This window comes from Desmodus rotundus, chromosome 1, assembly GCF_022682495.2.
Source record: "Desmodus rotundus isolate HL8 chromosome 1, HLdesRot8A.1, whole genome shotgun sequence".
Lineage (NCBI taxonomy): Eukaryota > Metazoa > Chordata > Mammalia > Chiroptera > Phyllostomidae > Desmodus > Desmodus rotundus.
Window position 1 is genome coordinate 17,611,452 of NC_071387.1, and position 23,921 is coordinate 17,635,372.

A 23,921-nucleotide genomic window follows, 5' to 3' on the forward strand; every position below is an offset into this window, starting at 1 on the left:
CAGGTTTTTCTGCTGAGCTACAACAATGTAGTATGTTTCCAAACCTAACTGTACTTGAAGGACAGGCCTGGATTAAACAAGAATGACTATTCATTTCACAGATGGAAAATTGAGGTACAGATGGTTAGCTGACCAGCTGAGGTCATGCGGCAGTCAGTCTAGCAAAAATGTGCAATTAGAATCCAGATTCTGACCTCAAATGCATTGCTCTTTCTATTACTTGAATCCTGGTACTTGCATCCGATCATATTGCGCCCCCATCTCTTAACACAGAGTTAGCTATTTTGCTTTTTGGGGGCAACCCAAAAAAACTGAGATAAGGAAACAGTTGTAGTTTTGAGAGAAGCTTAGAAAGAAATGAAGACCAATTTCTACTGGGAGGCACAAGTGGACAGTCCCCACATGTTAGGTAAATCAATGTCAAGTTATCCAAGTGTGTCCTGTCAAGTCTACCAAGTCCTTGCCCATTAAGTTGTCCGGGAGGAGCTAAACCTACTTGTTACCTACCTCCAGCGTAGCTGCGTCCTGCAGTGCTTTATACCATGTTAAGGCATACAATCTGTGCTAACGCTGTTACCTGCGGTGTTCTTGGCTGCTCCACCTCGATGTAGCTCTAAGTGAGAATGGACTTCCATGTAGCCCAAGTGCCAGGCCACATTTCAGCACTTTGTTAAAATTCACAAAAAACCCCAAATGCCATTCTGCCATATATTTTCAGTGTCAGAAACACAATAACTCATAAAAAGGTAACCATTTATTTTACTCCTTTAAAATACCACATCACTTCTGATTATTATGTCTCTTTATGAACCTTCAAATGCTGAATATTTTCACAAAGAGTCATCACTTCCAACCATTGATTCAATGGTCTTCTGGATCATTCTCAGGTAACGTGATTTGAAGCCCACCTTAACCTTTATCATTACTACAGTTTGAAAGGACATAAGACTAGAAATCAGGAAATTTTGGTTCTAGCCTGGGTTTTCCAAAACATTAGGTAACTTCATTTTTATGGTCACAGTTTCCTTAGTGAAGAGATAGTAATTCATCTTTTGGACCTTCTCAACAAGAAAAGTTTAGGTGTGTATAATATGTTTTAATGAGAAACAAATGCATACTTGTCTTTTCTAAGCACATTCCAAATATTAGTTGATAAGCTTTAGACATTCTAACATTTCAGTGGCTTAACACTTATTTACCAAACACTGTTCAGAGCGTACTGTTCATATCACTTTCCAAAAAAATTCCAAATTACCAAACTTAAATAATTGCCTCTACTGAGGGATACCGTGCCAAAGCAGAAAGGGCAGGAGCCCTCCTGGTGTTTGGAGCCAGGCTGCTGGCTGTCAACAGGCTGTGCCATCTTTGGAACCCAGAACAAGTCGCTAAGACTTTGTGGGGACAATACATAGACATAAAACTAGGGTAGTAACATTTCACAATATTTTGGACATGAAATATTAAAAAATACATATGAAGGTGACCAGCACATTAACAACATACATTGTAAATAATAGATACTAATCACTTTCCTCCCAATTGAAGGGCTGCTCAAAGTGTGGTCCAAGGATGGCCTGATATCAGAATTATTTGAGATGTCCCATTTAGCTTAAAGTAAAAGGTGTGGACCCCACTCCAGACTGCTGCATCTCCTCTTGGGGACTGGGGCCTAAGAATCTAGACACTTACCAAGCTATATAGGCAATTCTTATGCACTCAAAAATTTGAGAACTCCAGTTCTGCATTAAAAATATGTACAACATAGATATATAGTACAAAGAATCTAAGCATTGAATGTTTAACAAGTAAGAGCTTAAAAAAATAGGAAAGAAAAAAGTCAAGATTTAACTAGAATCTAAATAAAACACCTTGGTATTCCAACAGGGCACAAAGCTAGCATAGTCTCTCTCACAGTTTACACATACCACGGCCTAATCATCAACCACCCACCTGGACTAACACTGAATCGCCAATGGTTCATCTTTGGGATTTGCGAGAGGTTTTTCCACCCACTGTGTGAATAAAATCTCTTGAGTTCCAGATGAAGGGGAAATTATCTATTTTCTGCAGTTTTATTTTTTTAGATTAGTTGTAAAATACAGGAGCTGAACTACTAGAAAGATAAACATCAAACAGGAAACACACTGTTTTGTATAAATAAACTGTTGGATGTTAGTTTCCAACATGATTAATAAAGTTAAGATTTGTGCCCTGGCCTGCTGGCTCAGTTGGAGCATCGTCCTGTATACCAAAAAGGATGCGGGTTTGATCCTCGGTCCAGTCTGAGCCTTATGGGAAGTAACCAATTGATGTTTTCTTTTATCTCTCTCTCACTCTCTTCTTCTCTCTCTAAAATCAATAAAAATATATCCTCGGGTGAGGATTAAAAAAATGAAAGAAAAAAAGATCAAAGATTTGTTCCCAGTTTAGTATTTAAAGGTCTGTTCCTAACTATCAACTCCTGCCTTTTTGAGATCGGGACTTCAGATGGAGATCCTGAATAGGACACCAAAAACCAACCAACAAACAAACAAAGAAAAACATGAGCAGGAAGTTGTGGGCAGAAAAGGCATTTCCCATTTCTTCTTTATGGCAACTTTCCCAGTACACATGGAGCCATTCTCATTCTCTAACTGGTCAAACTGTACCTACTGGTTGTGGGCCCTTGGGCAAATTATTTAATCTGTCTCAGCTCTAAAATCAGGATAATAAAAGTAGCCTACCTCATAGGATTTTTTGAAGGATTATTATGAGGAGACAGCACAGTGGTTAAGAGGGCAAAGATAGTGTCCTCTAAAACAGGGATGACAATAGCAACTACTACTTTATGACAGTGTGTATCTAATCACTTAGCACTGGGCCTAAGCACAGTAAGCCCTCAATGAATATTCATTATCATTACTTTTAATCTGCTGTTCTTTCTAAACTTGGCATAGGTACAATTTGACTTGTCCTTCAGCCATTACTTCATAGCTAGCCAACCTTTCTTTCTAACCTCTTCGGTTCTCAATTTGGGAGTTTTGAGGGTGTGCCAGTGCATCCTATCCACATAACCTCACAGGCTGGGACATCCTTTACCTATGTTGTACCAGGTGGTTAGCTATTTGCTTCCAATCTGCATCTATTTTCTTTGCAGCGTCTCAAAGTTTAGGCTTCTCTTTCCCTCTTTTCTGATTATAAGAGATGCTTTTTTATGGGGGTAGGTTGTTTCTCCACCACGAACCCATTCTGCAAACCAGCTAGGTGTCTACAATTCAATGCAATTCTGACACTGTCTACCCGGAGATAACATCAGATTCCAGAGGCTCTGTGGGCTCAGATCCACAAGACTGCCCTTCACTTCAGAGGCCTATTCTAATAACCCCAGGTTGTAACCCTTGCTTCTGACCAACTTGGTTACCAATCAGAGGTTCCCATGACCCCTCTCCTTGGGTTCTATTAATTTTCTAGAGTGGCTCACAGAACTCAGGAAACCCACTTACTCTCTAGATTCCCAATTCATTATAAAGGACATTAAAGTATAAAAATCAACAGCCAGATGAAGGAAGAGATATATAGGGTGAGGTCCTGAACCAAAGACACAATTAAAAAAGACACCTTTATTGTTCCCTTTACTTAGGAAATTCCAAAAGTTTTAGGAGCTCTGTGCTAGAAATGGGATGAAGACTAAATATTTATTTTTATTATAAATCAAAATATCATACTTTTCCTTATTTTTATATTTCTATAGTCATTTCATTAGGATTTGGGGAAGAGATGTGCTCAAAATGCCATCTTGAAATAGAAATATGATATATCATTTTTGTCTATCTTATCTTTCCTACATTTTAGTTTCTTAAAAATAGGTAAGGGGTAGTAATTCTGTCCCTTAATTCTAAGCCATAACATGGCACCTTTATTTAAAACTGGCCAGCATGGCTCAGTTGGTTGGGTGTCGTCCTGCAAAGCAAAAGGTCACTGGTTCAATTTCCAGTCAAGGCACATGCCTTGGATGCCAGCCAGTACCCAGTTGGAGCATGTGTGAGAGGCAACCAATCAATGTTTCTCTCCCTTTTTCTCCCTCCCTTACCTTCTAGAAAGGAAGAAAGGAAGGAAGGAAGGAAGGAAGGAAGGAGGGAAGGAAAATATATTTTAAAAAAGATGTAGTCTCTGAATAAGATGTTTTCAAGAAAATGATACCTTCAACTCTTTCACTGTTCACTTACAATTAAAATCTCATAAACTATCAGAACTAGAAGAGTCAGTAATTATCAGTCTGATGCACATACCCTTTGAGTCAGTAATTCCACTTCCAAATATCCACTGACACATATGTGAAATGTTATAAGAACAGAGTTATTTGTTGCAGGACTGTCGGTGAGAGCAAAATATTGAAAATACAACCTAAATGTTCATTAACAGAGCACTGATAAATTACCATATGTCCATAAAATGGAATACTTTGCTGCCATAAACAAGACGAGGAAGCTCCTTATATACTGATATAGAATGATCTCCAAGGTATATTATGAGATGAATGACTCAGGCACACCATATGCTCTCATTTGCAAAAAAAAAAAAAAAAAAAAAAAACAATAAAGGGAAAAAGTATATACATATTGTTTGTAAGCACCTATACTACATCTGGGAGGTAGGTGCACAAGAAAGTGGCAACATTGTGATCCCTAGGAGAACTGGTCGTACCCATGTGTATCTTTTGAATTTTGAGCCACATGAATATAATTCCTATTTTTAAAAATTATATTTAAAGTGCAATTCCTTTATTTTACAGATAGGAAAACTGAGGCCCATGTCATTGAATAATGATGCTATTGTACTCTTTAGTTAACTGAACCCTAATATTTGCTTCTCGTAGAAGACTTCTGTAACATTAGGCTAACCACTTTCCCCAACCCTCTCATTTCTCCAGAGGGTATGCTGGGAAGCAGCTAAGCAGGAAGGATTTCTGAATTTTACATATCCTGTTTTATTGGCAAATAACACAGAAGCTCCCGTTTCTCTTGCCCACTCTCACCTTTCTGTACAAAGAAGATTAAGTATACAACTACATTTTTTTACAAAGGCTTTAGAAAAGCTTTTATTTGCCTTGTCCAAATAGGACAACTCAAATTTGATTACAGCAAACAAACAAAGAAACTGAAAAGGGCCTTTAGTTATGCAATGATAGAAGGGCCAAGGTCCAACAGGGAGTGTATCTCCCAGCTACTATACTCTATTTTTCTGACACCTTTTGTTGTTGACTAAGCCACATGCGGGAATAAAGCAATCACGAGATGTAGCCTTTTACACTCCTCTTACTGGATCCTTTCGTAGCCTTGACACATTTCCAATGTTTTAACCTTGAGTGCTTTAGTATGATTTAGGTAGTTTTCAGAGAACTTTATAGACGGTGTGGTACGAGTGGAAAAAGCACTGGATTAGTTATCAAAGACTCTGAGCAATAGACCTAAGTTTACCGTTATTAGCCATGTGACATTAAACCAATTACCTAAACTCAACAAGTACCAGTTCCTTCATTGCAAAATGGATATAAAAATACCTACCCTGCTAATCTTGCAGGTTTATGAGGATCAAATAAAATGTCAAAATACCTTTTAATCTTAAGGTATATTAAGTATGAAATATTATCTATAATAGCTTACTCATTTGATGACAAAATTAATCTCTGAAAGGAGATGTCCAATTCACATAGAGGGATCACTTTCATGTCACTTAAAGTATTCAGCCTTTTACAGTTTGATGTAAAGAAGTTTGACTTGCTAGTCAGATACATATACACAGTTGACTCTTGAACAATGCAAGAGTTAGGGGTACCAACCCCTGAGCAGTCAAAAGCCACGTATAACATCTGACTCGCCCAAACTTTACAGTTGTCCCTCAGTATCTGCAGAGGATTGATTCCAGAAACCCCTGCAGATACCAAAATGCATGGATGCTCAAGTTCCTTATATAAAATGGCATAGAACGCATAGAGTAAGCCCTCCTTAACTGGGAAAATACTATTTTCGATCAGTGGTTGGTTGAAGCCATAGATGCAAAACCTGAGGATACAGAGGGCTGACTATACATTTATTGAAAAAATCCATTATAAGTGGACCCACACAGTTCAAATGCATTTGTTCAAGGGCCAATCATATTGGCAAAACACTGCTTTAACTGCCTACTCGTTATAACAAAAGTTATAATCAAAGTACCCCGATTAAACTTTTCTTTAGATATATAGGGTCTCAATCACCTAGATCAGTGCTGTTGGTTTGCCTATGAATACTGGGAATTAACTTGGTGTGAGGTGGAAACTAGAAATCACTTTAACTGTTCTTTTTTATTTCTCTCTCCCTTTAATTAATAAAGGATGATTTAATGAAAATGCATAGAGAAGGTAAATGAAAATGAGAAAAGTTGTTCAATACCTCAGAAACTGCATGGTGTAGTGGAAAAGTACTGGGGTAGGAATCAGAAGACCTGGATTCTAGACCTACTTCTTGGGGCTTATTATTTGTGTGACTCCAAGGAACTCAGTCTCTTCATTATTCATTCAAATTTGTTGTGTACCTATTGAGTAAAAGTACTATAATTAGCCCCAGGCCTCAAGAAGCTCAGTCTGGTGGAGAAGGGATACATATAAATAATTAAAATATGCCCTGGTGGTGTATCTCAGTGGATTGAGCGCTTGTCTGAGAACTGAAAGACCACTGGTTCGATTCCCAATCAGGGCAGATGCCTGGGTCCCCAGTTGGGGGTGTGTGAACTGATGGATATATCTCTCACACATTCTTGTTTCTCTCCCTCTCTTTCTCCCTCCCTTCCCCTCTCTCTAAAAGTACATATATAAAATCTTTTAAAAAATTACAATGTAATATAAGATGTACTAAGGTATAGATTATGCACAGGGTTACATGGGAGCTGATAACAAGCCATAAAGAAAGGTAGGAAAAAGGAATGGGGGTCTCTGCCTTTCATCTGATAAATGGAACAACTGCATTCTAAATGCTCTAAATTGCTTCAAAATTATATAAACACTCAGCACAGTTCTATAATAATTCTACTATTTATTTAGGAAGGGACTCAACCTAGCTAAAAAAAGGTCCTCTAATATTTCACTGATTGCTAGAGTTTTGCTCTTTAAGAGTTCCCTCCAAATCATTCCTCATATTTCTTTTGCAACACTTTTTTTCCATCTTGTTATGATGTATTACATAATGTCCTCAGGCTACAAAAGCAGGTTGTTTACAAAAGCCTGGGGTCTTTGTGCAAAGGAAAAGAGGTAGGGTGGACCCTCCTCAACCCTTTCCTTCTCTGCAGGGCTTTGCATTCCTAAGAATGGGCCCTCCTCTGCTCGGGGATGTTACCTAAATTATGAAATATAACTCAAAGCAACGGAACTTCCTTCCCAGTCCCGTCTATAAGATTTCTTTTGGCATAAACTGCTCATTTTAATGTACTAAGTATCAGATTCTTGATGACTTCTCATACTTAGTCACAAAGTACAGAAAACTTTTGATTTTCTAAAATGGGTTTATTACGCTAACAGCTGCATGTGGGAATGGAGGCGTCAGGAACCTGCCCCCTTCCTCCCTCCCTTTTCCCCAATGATGCCTGGCTTGCCAACTTTAAATGGCAGAATTATCTTGCCGCCACCTAGTCACTGACTTATCTGACATCTCCCACTAGTTAAAGCTGTAAACACTTATTTTTCCAATAATAATTATATCATTTTTCCTCTTTTGTAACAGTTCTGGTGAAGAAGGTACAAAGAGGAATAAATAGCAGAGCCAAACTGGAACAAAGAGATGAATAGACTTAAGGATCAGAGATTCTTAAGACTATGGTATAAATTGTTTAGAGCAGTCATTTAATTTTAGTCACATTCAGTCTAGAACCTTCATTTTTCTCAATTCAAAACTGGTATTATGATTCCTCCTCACCAACACAAAGGGGCTGAAGTTTTTAACAGATTAATACCAGTGTCCCAAGCAGCATTTACCATGCCTTGTCTCATTTAATCCTCACAACTCCACATTCTAAGGACTATTAGAAAAACGAATTAGCTGCTACTCACATGGACTGGGGAAACTTTTACTTCATACACTCCTAAAACATTTGAATTTTTTTTTTACATCACTATGTTACTTAGAGCTAAGGACAAACTTTTCACCTTGGCCGTCAAGGTGTTGACCAATATGGCCCTGGTCTCCTCATCAATTTCAATCCCCTCCTTACCTCTGTGCATTGTTGTTTTATACTCTTAGCAAGCGATCCCACAGAACCCTTGTCACCAACACAACTGATGACACAGGAGCAAGGCCATTCTCCCACACTGTGAGTGCAGCACTTCTGCTCTCCCTCTCCAGCGAAGGTGGGCGCTAATAAAAGGTATCAGCTGTATGTGTTCACAAATCAACTTGTGTCAGTGTGCTAATTATTGTAAGTATATAATTTTATAAAGTATTATATAAAGTAATGAAGTATAAATAAGAGAAAAACAACAGCAGCAGCCAGAATTAATTGAGAACTTAATACCCGCCAAGCACTGTTCTAAGTGCTTTACGTGAATTAACTCAGATAATCTTCACATAAACTGCAGGAACTAGGTACTATTATTGTCTCTATTTTAATAGGAGGAAAGTGAGCAACTTGTCCAAGGCCTACATGACTAATAAATGGCAAAATAATTTGGTTCCAGAGTTTAAGAATGTAGTAGTTGTTTCTATGAAAACCAAGTTGAAAGCTTAAAAAGACTAGTAAATATGATATAAACAACCACTCAATTCTAACCTGTATGTGAAAACAACCAGAGATAATGTGTAAAGAAATGAACTTGGCTGTGTATCAATAAAACTTTATTTACAGAAACAGGCAGCAGACTAGGGTAAGACTTGGCCCTTATGCTGTACTTTGCAGATCCCTGAGACCTACAGTCCAAGGAGAGGATTATATTAAGAATGGCAAGATGTTTATGTTTTAAGTTAAAGTAAAATGTTTAAGGTCTGCCTGTAACTAATATCTGTATGATTCCCTGCCTTAACTTACTTTTTCAGTTAACTACTGATCCTAGTTGCATCAGATAAGAGGGCAACTGTTATCTTGTAAGAAATTTCTGCCTTCTTCCCTGCCTTTTTGCTTTTGCCAAAGCCACCCCTTCATCTGGGAAGTTTTATTTTCTCACTTCCACTTGCAATCACCCTCATCTTCCAAGCCCATTTTCTAACTCCACACCCTCCTCCAAACCAAATATGATAATTTCTTCCTTTTAAATTCTGCAATAATTAATTTCTACTTATGGGACTTTGCTACATATTCTATTATGGCTATTTGTATACTACCATTATTCCTACTACTCAACTATTGATAACTAACTCATTTTCTAATTTTAGGCAACATCCAGCACATAGCAGGTTTTCAGATAATATTTCCTGAATTGTGTCCTAACATTTTTCTGTTTTCAGTGATTGAACAGAAAGATCACGATACCAACCCCCCAAACCTACTATATTCAATTCATATCACTACCACCACACTTATGCTCTAACTTGGTGATAACTTTAAACTATCAATTTTAACATGCATTTACCAGTACAGATTAGTATGGGTGTACCTGTCTATAAAAATTGTCATCTCTGTAGCAAAACTGCTGATTTTGAGTAATTGTTAAAACTGCTGCTTCCTGGTTAACCTTTAGGGGGTCAATGCATTTTATGAATACATCTAAAAGCTGTGTACAAACAAAAATGCTTAATTCAAACTTGAGATCCGGGTTGTGCCTTACCTCTGCATCCCCCGCAGTACTTAAGATGTCTGGGTCTAATCCACTCCTTTTTACAAAGTGTTAAGGAAACCTGGCCCAAGCTCAGAGTGAGTTAGAAAGGCTTGGGATGGGAATTCAAGTTTCCTGATTCCAACTCCAATATTCTAATCAAGGAAGACATGGCTCTTTAGGAGCACCCAATTGTGCAGTTCAAAGAGGGAGGAAGCCTCACTACCTTCCATTTCCTTTTACTGCCAATCAGAACCAGCAACTGGGTTCTCATAATAGTGATCTGGGCAGGCATATTTGTGGTGTTCTATCAATAAAAAGGCTGATCCACATTTTAGGATTACTGCCTATCCCAACAATAGATAGGGGTGTTACTTAAACACCCCAGATAAAAACGCCCTACTCAAGAATGCAAGATAAACACTCAAGAGGTTAAGAGGTTTTTTAGTGTTTTTTGAAAGCACTAGACATTTTGGTGCTAAAATGACAATGACCCGAACTGGGCAAGAGGAGTTAAAAAGAGCTATGTTACCCAGGCAGTTCATTCTTTTATTTCCTGAGAAGTAACCAAGTTCGCATGCTAAACAGAGTTACTGTAAAGGGTCCCTGTTCTAGCGCTTAGATTCCAGGCGCGTCACCGCTCTAACACTATCAGCCTCTGTTGCTTTAACCATCTTAATCTGTAAAATAAACACAGGAAGCAGACAACAGACCTATCCCTCAGTTCAAGAGAGGATTACTTCACCAACAAAAATTAGTTACATATAATATTTCTAGCTATCTTATTCCCCTCTTTTCCCTCCCCTAGAGCTTTAAACAACAGTCAAATCATCTTCAATTAACAAGAGACTGAGCGACCCAGACAATTCACAGCTAGTACAGCATTTTTATCTTTCTGAAAGCCACCTATAAAAGCCATAGCCATTGCTGGGTTCTCTGGGTCACACGGAGGGGGAAATCCTAAGAGTAAATTAAGAAATAAAGGAACAAGGATGAATTCCATTACTTAACCTAACAAAGAATTAATAAAAACCTACAATGGGCAAGAAGGCATAGTGCTCTGTGACCCAAGAGACACCAAGATGAATAAAACGATCCCTTCTTCTTGAGAACCTTACAATTTAGAAGTTCACAAATTATAATAAAAAGCATAACAAGGCAAGTGCCAAGAGGTTCGAAGTTCTCTGGGAGAGAGATACCAAACATTTCACTTCAATTTTATGAAATGAATTTAACAGATTAAAACATTTGGGTAAGGGGCACCTATTGTACTCACCTGAGAGAGGCCTGAAGCAAAAGAATTCCAGAGAGATCTATGGAAATGGACGCTACAGTGGGACATTATTTGGGTATCCACACCTTGGCTAAGCCAGGCCTACGTGGAAATTGTTCTAAGAATTATACCAGGTTAACCAAAGAAATACTTATATAATGTTGACTTAGGTGTGTGGCAGGAAGATTAAGCAAAACCCAGGCCAAGGTTGGGGCTGGGGATTTTCGGCTTCTGAAGTTTCCTTCCTTCCATCACCCAGCCCCAGAGTATCCCAGCTCTCCTGCACCTCACCTGCACAGGTGGACTCGAGAGAGGAGACTTTTCTCAAGATGTAGCCAGTCTTAACAACCACTCCGTGAGGACACACAGTGCCTGAGGGCTGATAAAGACTTGCATCAGCTCACTGAGTCTGAAGCAAGAGACCAGGAATCCAGCCCGTCTGTCCTTTGCTCTGTGTGACCTCAGACTAGTCATGCAAGTGCTTAGTTCCTTCTTTCCCTTATCTGTAAATTCTGGGATTGAGTTCGATGACCCTCTGAGGCCTAAAAGCTTCTTGAGCAGCCGGCACACAGTAGCACTGGACAAAGAGCCCGTTGGATAGTGAGGTCGGCCACAGGGGAAAAGCGGTAGGGGCGTCCGACCAGTTTTACACACGGGGAAACTGAGGCACGGAACATCGTGCCTCAAGGTCACTCCAGCTATGTCACTGTTGGGGCCGGACCGAAAGCTCAGGTCTCCAGACTGCCAATCCTGGGCCCTTTCTCCTTTCTCCAAACCTAAAAGAGTGGCGTGGGCAGACCTGCTCCCAGAGAGGAAAGAACTGAGCGCGCACCAGGGTTGAGAGAGGGGCGAGGGAGGCCTTACCTTCCCAGAACGAGTCCCGCCACCGGCGCCTCCCTTCCAGAACCTTAACCCGTAAGCCCCTCACGACTCTCCAGAAGCCCCCACCACTTCTAACCCGCTCGACGTGTCCACCACCGCAACCAAGGCCGCCGATTCGCCGCTGCCCCGCCCCCTGCTTCATTGGCCAATCCCCGAGCAGAACTTCGGAGCTCCCGCGGATTTCGCCGCCTCTCACAGCTAGAGAAGCTTACGTCACGCGGCGCGCGTGCTTCAGAGGCCCTCCCCTTTGCCTTTTCCAAACCCTAAGTCTCCTCTCCGCTGAGAAAACAGGCGAGAGTGCGCCCTGCCGGAAAGCAGCACGCCTCCGCGGCATTTCACGACGTCGGCTGCTAAACACCCTCGAAACGCTCCGACTCCCTCCTGGCTGCCGGGCGAAAGCCAGCGCGATGCTCGGTGCGGGGGACGAAGACGACACCGACTTCCTCTCGCCTAGCGGCGGGTGAGTGACTGTGGACCGTGGGGCAGAGGGCGTGGCTGAGGGAGCCGGGCACGTGGTTGGAGGGGTCACTCTCTTATCAGACCTCTAACCAACTTCCGGGTCTAGACCCTTGCCACATCCCGGTTCTCTACGTCCAGAGCTTAGAGTCCTGGCAGAGCTCGAAACTGCAGCGTCTGTCCACCTGCGTTCTGGGCCTGGCATCTTCCCAGACACGCAGTATGACCCTGGGTTCGCCTTTTGCTTTATGGGTCACAGTTTCTCCTGTGAAATGAGGGTGATTGCTGATGTGAATACCTGCGTCAGAGTGTTTTATAGGAGTCACCTGGGGCCAATGTAAGACTTTCTCTTCTGGGTGGACAAGGCCGTGACACTTAAGAATTGGCCCTGCTGAGTCAGCTCCAGCATCTTTCAAGGCTTAGCTCGGATGTCACCTTTTTTGGTGCTTTCTCTTCTCCCACAGCCCTAAGCAGAAAAAAATTGCTTTCTCTTCTTTAGTCCCACAGCTAGGCGTGATTACGTCTGTCCTTGCACACCGAACCTACTAGGTTATGAGCGCTGACAGGCCAGAGACCTCTCATGTTGTTCATGTCTGCCCAGCGCTCCGCCCGCATAGTGTCTGGCACAGAGTACGTGCTCAGGAAGTGCCTGCTGAAAGAATAACAGTTGTGAAGGTGCACTCTAAAACTTAAAACCAATCTAAGACTGCAGTCGTTATCCCCTGTCCCCTGTCACTAGCCTGGGGTACACAGTTCTTCAAGTCGCAGCTTCTAGTGATCACTTCAGCCATTTCCCTTGTGTTGTGTCAGCAGACAGTTTGACTCCCTTCGAACTTGGTGAGCTGCCAAGTTCTGACCTTTGCATACCCTTTCGTTGAACATCATCTGCTTAACAAATTTAAGAAATGTATTGAAGAATGATGAGTACACTAACATATACCCCTCATTCCACTAAGTGCCAGGAGGTCGCAAAGATGGTTAAACTGCTGTGTGCGCCCTCAGGTTGCTTCCAGTCCTGGTAGATTCCATAGGTAAAATGACACTGGCTGTCTTTTAACTTACACTGTGACTAGCTCTGTGTTGCCTATCCTTAAAGCCTCTTTTCACTCTTATCTACCCCCACTTTAGAGGGCCTTCGTCACTTAGTTCCACTTTGGGTTCTTTCAGTTCCTCAGATATTTTAGAGTGAAGCTGCACTTGGATTCATTTTTTTCCCTATTCCACCCCAAACATTCACCCAAATGTCCACACAATCCAACTTGCTACTGTTGACTGTGTAGTATGCCTTTTAAATGAGTGATTTTTCATACAAACCTGTTTTGTTTGTATATGGCTGTGTCCTGTGAAAGTTTACAAGATACACTTTAAATTTACATTCTTCACTAGGTGGAAGTATTTGGGGAAGTCTACAAACGCAAGTTAGGGCTTTCAACTTTCGTGCCGCAAGCAGTGCACTGCTGACGGGAAATTACGGGGTAAAAACTGACAGTCGAGTGCTCTTTTCCAGATTCCTGGCCGGAGATAAGGTCTTGGTGCCTCGGCTTTGCTGCTTTCCACAGCAGGCTCACAGGACCTCAAACACTTTATTTCTAAGCATGTGACTGTGCTCTTAAACATAGACAATGGCTAATTTAGTGGTAAAAGCCTTAGTAAACGAAGTTATTCAGATACCTTAGTTTTGCTCCCAGTAATAACCAGAAAAAACAAATCAGATTTAAGTTTGAGGATATAGAAAGTTGCACCAACATTCTGATTCAGCTTTTCCTTCAGTGTTTTATCTAAGGAAGTAGAACATTTGACAGTAAGCACTGCAGCTGCTTTTCACTTCCTCCTTTATAACTGTGCTTATTAATTTTTAAGTATCTTGACTTGCGTATATGACTTACTTGATTCCATTTAGGATATTCCAGCCTAATAGAAAAGGGAGTATTCGTGCCTCAGATGGCTATCTAGATGATTGGTAATCCATGTTCCATGTTTCCAGGCCTCTTGAAGTCCAGGGTTAACCTAGAAGTAATAATCAGGAAGTGTGTGGTATTTTTGTTTGTTTTTTGGTTTTAGCCCTTTCCCCACCATTGTGACTTTGGAATGAAGAAATACGTAAATGTCTGCTAAGTGTATGGCCCTTGGCTTCAGCTAATACACGTAGGAATAAGGCACAGTTCCTGCCCCTAAGAAACTTTCCATTTAGTAGAGTACAATCAGTCCAGTATTAATAATCACAGAGCATTTTTAAGGAGCCAGTTATGTGTATACTTGTGTTTCAGGTTAGCAGAGTAATGATAAATCACCAGTATAAAGGTAGAAAAAGATAAATCTACTACTGATCATCAAAAGATATTTTTAAGTTCCATAAAAGACACAGAAAAGCCTAGATTCTAATGTTGATTCTGCCACCAGTTAGGAGTGTGACTTTGGGTAAGTCACTTCCTTCTCCTTGGCTCTCCATACCCCAATCTGTTAAATAATGGGGTTTTCTCCAGATGATCTTTGAGACCTTTCCCAGTTCTATAGTTTTGTATTCTTGTTAATATCAGTTCGTAGTTGCAGGTCAGGTTGTGCGTTGATTAAGCTTACTTCTCTACAAGGGTATCTGAGTTGAATTAATATTTTAAGGATGTGTGAACATGTATTTAAAACATATGGTGTACTTAATGCCAGGCACTGCACATCCTTCTAAGTAATAATATACATTATCATATTTACTTCTCCCTACTGCTCTGTGAGGTAGTTTTTACTATTATACCCATTTTACAAATAGGACGTTAAGGATTGGAGAGGTAAATTGCCCAGTGTCGCGCAGCTAAAAAGTGAAGGAGCCTGAATTTGAAACCAGGCAAGCAGATTGCCACCAGACTGCCCATGTGCCACTGTCATTATTGTAGAAGTAAATGTTTGATGCCACAATTCATAAAAGAAGTACCTGACCAACAGGAAGAACCCCTGTTTATTAAAATATACTGATGTAGCATAAATACAGTGTTACTGTTTTTGATGAGAAAAAAGGAGCATAAAACTATACTCCTCTCCCTCTCTTTCTCCTTCCCTTCCCCTCTAAAAATAAATAAAATCTTTAAAAATAAAAAAATAAAACTAAGGCTAGATAAGGACTTTGGCAACTATAAATGAATTGGCTGACATTTATTTTAAAATTATAAATTAACCAGTGTTTTGGCAAGAAGGAAGAGCTGCTTTTCACTTCTTTCACCTTGGTGGGTTAGGTGGATGGTGACAGTGAATTTTGCCCAACTAGACAGAATAGTAGAACTGAAACCGTTATCCTTAGAAAGCCCTGCTTACAAGGTTGGCACTTGGCTGACCTACATCTGGGAACTTCATTGGTAAACATTTCCCACCTTGATAATATAGCTTCCCGTAAATGGTAAGATTGGCTCACTTGTCTAAACTGTTTGTACAAAAAAAATGATTCATGAACCTTGCGTTTCTTCTGGGATTCTAGAATTTTGGTACCTGCTAGAGGGTTTCTGTTTATCAGCCCCTAGAGACTCAAAGCCTGGGGAATTAAGTCTCTAATGAGCTTTCCTGGTAGACCACACTTCACACATGTTGTTACAGCTCATTGCTAGAGGAATTAAACGTGTTCTGTGTCACTCCACTGGGAGAGGACTCTTGGAAGCTTGCTCTTGGTTTCCTCTAGACTTTTCCCCATGTGCCTTTCCCTTTTGCTGATGTTGATTTGTATCCTTTCATTGTAATAGATCTTAGCCATGAGTACAACTATATACTGAGTCTAGGAGCCCTTCTAACAAATCGCTGAACCTGGTGGTGTTCCTGGGAACCCCAACACAAAATGTCATTCACCAAGAGAGGAAGCAGAAGAGTAAGAACAGGTTTTCCTGGGGCAGTGGGGATTAGAAGAGAGGAGTTCTAGTTGTACCTGTTGCATTTGTGTTGCCTGTGGGATATCTGTGTTGTCTGGTACTCAGGAGCAAATTCTGGGCTGAGGATACAGATTTGAGCATCATCAGCATTTGGCTAGCACTTCATACCAAGGTAAATAAATTAGATTGCCAGGGGAGAGAGAGTATAAAATCTTAGGGGCATGGACATTTAAAGGTTGAGCAAAGGAGAAAGATTCCAAGGATCCAGAGAGATGGGAAGACAAGAAATGGGTGCCTTTAACACTTATTGATATCTTATTTGGGCTTGTCCCTCTTCCCAACCCACAGGTACCCCCACAGAAGTTAAGGGAAGACTTTGTTTGAAGAACAAAATAGTTGACAGTGTAAAAAGGCAGCATGAAAGCCAAATTAGATAACGACTGGTAAATTATGTTTAGTAACAAAGAGGTTGTTGGTGATCTTAGCAAAAGCAGTTTCATTGGAATATTTGGGGCATAAGATTCATTGCAAGGAATGACAAAAGAATGGTTCTGCCTATTAGGTGAAATGGTGGACAGGACCATGTTTGATGGTGTAACTTCATAGTGCAGTTTTATTTCAGTTTAATAAACTAGTATAAAGTAGGAAATGATAACTTGCTAAAGGCAAGAATTTATGGTTTAAAGAGACCATGGAGAGCATCTGGAACACCACCTCAATTTACAGATGCAGAAACTGAGGTCCAGAAAGAAATGCCTTGACTAAAGTCTTATGGACAGGTAAAGTCAGCTGATGGTGTTCCGATCAAAAATGCAATCTTGGTTTCAAAGACACTTGTCTTCCACTTCCAGTATTGAATGGTGGGATATACAGTCGAGGAGGTATTTATTTAAGATTGTAGGTGAGCAGCATTTATAATGATACCACATTTGGGATATGTCAAGTGAAATATTATTTTCATTTTCTACTGACAGTGCCAGATTGGCCTCTCTTTTTGGACTGGATCAGACAGCTGCTGGCCATGGAAATGAATTCTTCCAGTACACAGCCCCAAAGCAGCCTAAGAAGGGCCAGGGAACAGCAACCACAGGTAAGTTAAGAGTTTAGGATTAGCCCTTACCAAGTTAGTTGAAAGGATAAACAGCCTTCCAACAGAGGTATGCCAGGTGGTTCATCCTTGGTCAGTCTGCCTCTCTAAGTTCTGAGATACAAATTGTAGCAGCTAGATAGTGTGTCTTTTGTTGGAAACTGATGAAGAAAGGTCACAGGTAAGATCTTTTGCCCAATGTGGACACCACTCTCAAAAACTCTGCCAAGGGCCCTCTTATTAGCTACTGCCCAGTGTTCTGGTGAGAAGGAAGAGCTGCTTATTACTTTTTTACCTTGATGGGTGAGATGTGTGATGACAGCGAATTCTTCCCAACTAGGCAGTGACGCTCAGTGCTATATCCTGTACCTTTCATCATGATGGACACAAAAGAAAATTGCATGAACATTTGTTGAGTGGAAGGAGAGAAGGGGACTAATAATGCCTGCTATGTATCCAATCTCGGGGGCTTTACATAGATTTTCTTATTTAATTCTTACAATTCTGTGATGTAGGTGAGACTACCATCATTTTAGAGTCTCAGAGAAGTTTAGGGACTTGATCAACATCATGCAGCAGTAAATAACAATTGAAATTTGAACGCTGATCTGATTCACTCCAAAGGTTTTCTTCCCTCCTGTACTTTGCTGTCTTTGTGTAAGAGCCTGAAGAGGAGAGAGGGACTGATAGAAACAGCCCTGAGCTACCAGCACTGAACAGGTGGTGAGGAACATTACATTAAATATTTGTTGAATGAAGATGAAGGTGTTGCATGCCTTTTACATTCTAGGCACACTGCTGGCACTGAAGGTGTTAGGATATTTAGAGTTGAATAGTTGTAACGGTTACCATATGGCCCATGAAGTCTAAGATATTTACTCTGGCCTTTATTTTTTAATATTTTTAAATTTTATTTTTAGAGAGGGAAAGGGAGGGAAAAAGAAACATCAATGTGTGGTTGACTCCAGAGTACCGCCCCGCCCCCCCCCCCCCCCCCCCCCCCCACTGGGGGCCTGGCCTGTGCCCTGACAGGGAATCTAACTGGCAACCCTTTGGTTCTAAGGCCGGTGCTCAATCCCCTGAGCCACACCAGCCAGGGGTTTACTCTGGCCTTTTAAAGAACATGCTTGCTGACCCCTGCTCTAAATCTTACCTGTCACTTTTGGCAGCTTTGCAGTGGATTGCTGATCCTGTTCTTCAAGCCATAACCTGACCAGATTGCTAGTAGGCTGTGCCTTCACATTTCCTCTGGCACATCTCTTCATCACCTGTGTGCTTCTGACTCAATTTTAAGTGATTGAGTTAATGGATATAGATAAAAATAAACCTAAGGCGCCACCCAGGGGAGTAACTTGATTTTTTTTAAATCAGGAAACAACAACTGTGAGTTAATTATACTTTCAAAGAGGAATTACAGAGGCATTTGAACTGAAAAATTACCTATACAATCTTATGTAGGCATGTACAAATAAAAAGTAAAGTAGCAATATAGGAGACCATTCTGTTCAAGGGATATTTTTATAAGAAGTCTTTGTGGGGAAGATGACTGCAGCATGGTTCTTGAATCTCTTCAAATTTCAATATAAAAATAGAGCAACTAGATATAAAAGACAAACATGTGGATAATATTTATGACCAAATCAGTTGAAGAGGTATCCTCATGAACCCCCAAATATAAGCAGGTGTGGACAGACCACTAACAGCCACAAGGCTTTTATGGTGTCGACATTTGCATGGGAGCAAACAGGGATGCAGTGTGGGAGGATATCTGAGTCTGAGAATGGGAGAACCCCACACTAGCCAAAAGGTGTTCGTGGAAAGTATGATAGGCCAAGATGAAACTGGAAAGTGTTTTGCCTCCTCCAGTTGTGGGTAAGTACAAGGGGTTGGTGACGGGGCTAAAAGAACTGCAGCACTCTTGCTCCTGTGAACGTCTGAACCTCACGATAGTGACCTCTAGGACAGATCCCCACAATGAGAAGAACCTGCGGGGAGTGGAATTAATATTGAGGAGGACAGAGATGTTAGAAATGAAGGAGAGAGGATCCAGACGAGAATAAGGATAGAAGTAGAGTCAGAAAGCCTCAGGAGGAGTCCACACTATTTTTGAACTTTATACAAAAAAAAAAACAGAAGAGGGAGCTCTATGAATTTAGGAAAGCCACCTTGAACCTCCTAAGAGTTAAGAAAAGCAAATTTCAAGTCAAAATGAGCAATAGGAAAGTCTCAGAATCTAACTCCATACAAAGTTAGTTTAAGAACAAAGAGAGCAAGGAGCAGAATAATATCTCTACAGTGAGAGCTCTGTTCAATGAGAATGTTTCTTACTGAGCAGATCAAAACTACAACCATTTATTAACATTGAGAAAATAACATAAGGCATGAGATGAGAGCATTAATGCGATTAGAATATTTCAGAAGTAAGTAACAGGACTCCGACAAGAATTAGAGATGTAGCAAAATATCATTCAGTAATGAAGACTAAACTTGAACAAGAAAATGAATAAACACAACAGATTGTGCCTCAAGAGAAATAGAGGGTTAGCAAGAGAAAATTTATTTAAAAAATTTAAATATGTCAATTGATTAGCGAGAGAGAGAGAAACACCAGTGTGAGCAAGAAACAGCAGGTGGTTGCCTTCCGTGTACACCCTGACCAAAACCGGATCAAACCGGAAACTTAGGTACCTGCCCTGACCAGGAATTGACACCCCAGCCTTTTGATGTATAGGACTGTGCTCCAACCCACTGGGCCACATCAGCCAGGGCAATGGGAGGAAATTTTTTTAAAAGATTTTATTTATTTATTTCTAGAGAGAGGGGAAGGAAGAGAAAAAGAGAGGGAGAAAAACATCACTGTGTGGTTGCCTCTCATGTGCCCCCTACTGGGGATCTGGCCCGTAACCCAGGCATGTGTCCTGACTAGGAATTGAACCTGCAACCCTTTGGTTGGCAGGCTGGCACTCAATCTACTGAGCCATACCAGTCAGGGTAGGAAATTTTTAAAGTAAAAAAATTAAGAGAAGGTTTCAAAGGAAAGTAACAAACATTGAGGGTAACAAAGAAGATTCAACATATGGGAGCAAAAAAAAGTTTATATGTATATATACACACACATACATAAATGAATATATGTTTATATTCATTTCTAAAAAGTGGGGGGAGAAGAACAGACAGTAAAAGCAAAGGAAACGTTGCTCAAAAAAAAAAAGATTGAAAACTACATACCATTAAAAGAAAGTCCTCGTGAGTTGGAAATTCAAAAATCTGTACAATGCTGGATTCATAGAGGAAGAAATGCAAAGCCAATGAGAAGATCATGTGATTGTGAGCATCTGACTCACTTATCCCTCTAGCAAACCCACAAACACCTTCCTATTCCATGGCATTAGACAGGGAGATACGGGTGTGGTGGGAGAAGTTAAACCAACCTCAAGAGGGATGCTAGGCCGACCTCAAGGAGACAGTTTTTCTCATTGTTTCAAACTTGTCTTGATAACCACGTTCTGGCCTTAGTTACTTTGTTCCTGTCATACACTGCGTATCTGGAGATAAGTTTTATAATATTATAGTATTACATATAGCTGGAAAGTGCTGAATGACTTAAAAACTAGATGTAGGGTTTTACTAAAAAATAAGGAAAACATGAGCACCAGGCTAAGAAAATAAGTGAACAATATAAGTGGACAATTCATCAAAACAAAGCAAATGTTCAGTGTATAAATTTATAGAAAATGTTAAAATTACAGCTTCCCTGTAAACAATAAATACCAATGAAAGCAACAATGAGATGACTTTCCCCTTTTCCTATTGCCTCCCTCCCGTTGGTAAAAATTTTAGAAAGATAATTTCCTCACATTGACAGGGACGCAAAGCTGGCAGATTGTACTGCTGGTGGGAGCGTAAAGTGGCGTGGCATTTGTCAAGGGCGTTTGGGCAAGATATAACAAACCCTTAAACTTTTTTATACTCCTTCACCCCACAGTTCCATTTTTAGAAATTTCTTCTAAGAAAGTAATTAGAGGTACACACAAAAATGTGCGTTTAAGCAGTGCTTACCATAGCATTATTTGTAATACAGAAAAATTGGAGACAGCTCAAAGAAATATCAAACAATAGGAAATTGGATATATTTTGGTAGAGTGATAATACAGTATTTTATGTAGCTACTAAAAACAGTTTTTAGGACTTTTGTCTTTTTGACATTTTGAAGAATAAAAGGAAATGCCTATGCTAAGTAAGAAAAGGAGGTTGTGAAATTATATTGTTAATTTTGCTTCAAAAAGATAAAGCTGCAGAGTTTATGTGAAAAGGAATAGGAATAAATACATTAAATTATTAACATTTATTTGGGTGGCGAGATTATAGGTCATTTTTATTTTCTTTGTATTTCTGTATTTGATAAATTTCTACAATGTATATGAACCATATTTTTCGGACTATAAGGTGCACTGGGCCATAAGATGCACCTAGGTTTTAGAGGAGGAAAATAGGAAGAAGAAAAAAAACCCCGCTCCTCCACCAGCCCCTGCCCCTCCCCCTATACTCCACGAACCAGGTAAGCTACATTCGGACTGTAAGATGAACCCCCATTTTCTCCCAAATTGGTGGGGACTGAATCTTATAGTCCAAAAGTATGGTACTCTACAATCAGGAAAAAATGTGTCAATACAAAATTTAGAAAACAAAATTCAACTGAATAAAATTTAAAAGATCTTACTGGCTTTATTCAGCAGTTCCTGAATCAGGCAGCATCCAGTCTAACTGAAAGGAGCTCCAAGGAGCTGTGCAAAATGAATGACTTGTAAGCAGAAGGGAGCAGGAACAAAGAAGTTACATTAGGCAAAGAAGCGGGTGGGTTATTGCCAGATTCCTTTCCCTTAGGGGGTGACCGTGGGTCTGTCAGGCAGAGTACCTCACTAGTGCTGATCAGGCAATTACTGATTGACTGGTTTAAGCTTCCATTTCTGGGAGGGCCAAACTGGAATTAAATCTCAGTTTGGTGATGTGGAGTTTAGCATAAGTGACTTTATTTAGGACCTGTTGCCTTGTTTTTATCAATGCAAAATAAAAAAACAAGGATGCTTTTGAAAATAAGTTCTTGGTGGTTACGTCTCACTACTCATGTGGTGAGTGTAAATATGTGACTTGCTCTAAACATAGCCTTATTTCAAAACACTGGAATGACTCCTCTACCGCTGTGAAAGGTAAGTAGTGGCTGTGACCTGAATATCATACATTTTGTATTCCAGAAGTAAGGAAAGGAGAAACAACTTTATTTTCATTTATGATAGCTGTCAAAATACTGGAAGGGGAAAAGAAAGTAGATAGGATATGACCTCATTTTATAGGTAACACTTCTATCCCAGTCCCAACACTGTCTGGAGTGAAGTCAGAGTCCCGGGTTCTAGTCCTAGGCTTGCTGCTATCATTGTGTAAAGCACTTGAGTGCCTAGAGCCTCGGTTTTCTTGTCCCCAGATGAGGACATACCACTGTTTTATGGGTCAAATGACGATAATGGTCATGAAGGCATTTTAACACTAACTATAAGGTATATAGAAGAATTTTGAAGAAGCTTTAATGGTTAAAAAAAATCAGTTTCAACCAAGAAATGAATGACAACTTTGTTTCCTTCTTCATCTTCAGGAAGTCAGGCGACACCGAAAACAGCACCCACCTCAACAGGCACTTCCACAGTATTGGTTGCAACAGCAGTCCATGCTTATAGATAGTAAGTAGCTGAGAAGGAATACTTCCCGGAGGTGAGGGGTGGGTTAAGCTCCTGTCTTCTCAGTAAGCCTCTGTTCATTACAAAACGGCTACTCAGCCTTTCCCTAGAAAAAGTACAATAACTTTGAGTTCTCCACCTTCTCATAAGACTTTGAAGAGCCATTGTGTCTTCTCCTCTCTCCCTCTCTCTGAAGTGTTTGTACCCTTAACAACTGCCTTTCCAAGTGCTCAAAGAAAGCGACTCCACTGAGATATGAATAGTGGATATTTAAAGAGTAAAGAAGTTGTGTAAGAGCTTTAAGTTATACACTGCTCATCTGCATTCCTTTCTACAGGCTGAATGACTAGGTTTCCCACTTTTATATTGCAGAAAATAAAGCTGGTTCTGTTTAGTTTAAGGAAGTACTAATACTATCGTTTTCTTCCCTTCTATAGCACAAATGGTCAATATGTAAAGCAGGGCAAATTTGGTGCTGCAGTCCTGGGAAATCACACAGCCAGAGAGGTGAGATTGCCCCACATCTCACGTACGTTCAAGTGTCCCAGGTCATACTGATGAGCTGCTTTTCCTTTGGGCTTGCCCAGTGTCTCATGTTTCAGAGGGTTAGAATGATTGTACTGAGTGTGAATTTTTAACATTAGGTACGTTTATAGTCTTTCCCTACTATTGTGCATTAAAACGAATGTGGCCTAGCTTAAGAATTTGGAGTTTCAGAGTAAACCATTCACCAAGGACATCCCTTTATAAGGTAATGAGCAACACTTAGTGTACTACTTAGAGCAATATGTCTTTGTACCTGCATTAATGACCAATGTTTATCCTTTGGAAACTTGATAATGAGATGGACAACACAGTGAAATATTGGTTTGGGTCAAAAAGAAGATGTGGCTAGAAG

The 23,921-nt window shown here is 40.3% G+C and overlaps 2 protein-coding genes across 4 annotated transcripts in view; one reads left to right on the forward strand and one right to left on the reverse strand.

The window, feature by feature from the left end:
• Positions 1-12,175, reverse strand: part of SLC31A1 (solute carrier family 31 member 1) — a 31,312-nt gene extending 19,137 nt beyond the window's left edge. Inside the window, exon 1 of one of the 3 annotated variants that reach the window (XM_045196956.3) lies at positions 11,986-12,175. In XM_045196956.3, coding sequence (XP_045052891.1) covers positions 11,986-12,051 — 66 coding nt within the window. In that variant the 5' untranslated portion in view covers positions 12,052-12,175. Of the gene's footprint in view, positions 1-11,318; positions 11,477-11,891 lie in introns of those variants that run through there. The other 2 variants (XM_024562181.4, XM_045196957.2) reach the window with 2 other exon arrangements.
• Positions 12,167-23,921, forward strand: part of FKBP15 (FKBP prolyl isomerase family member 15) — a 50,190-nt gene continuing 38,435 nt past the window's right edge. The window contains exons 1-4 of the mRNA XM_024562586.3: positions 12,167-12,369; positions 17,182-17,297; positions 22,942-23,026; positions 23,461-23,530. Of these exons, the coding sequence (XP_024418354.2) occupies positions 12,317-12,369; positions 17,182-17,297; positions 22,942-23,026; positions 23,461-23,530 (324 nt within the window). The 5' untranslated portion in view covers positions 12,167-12,316. The remainder of the gene's footprint in view (positions 12,370-17,181; positions 17,298-22,941; positions 23,027-23,460; positions 23,531-23,921) is intronic.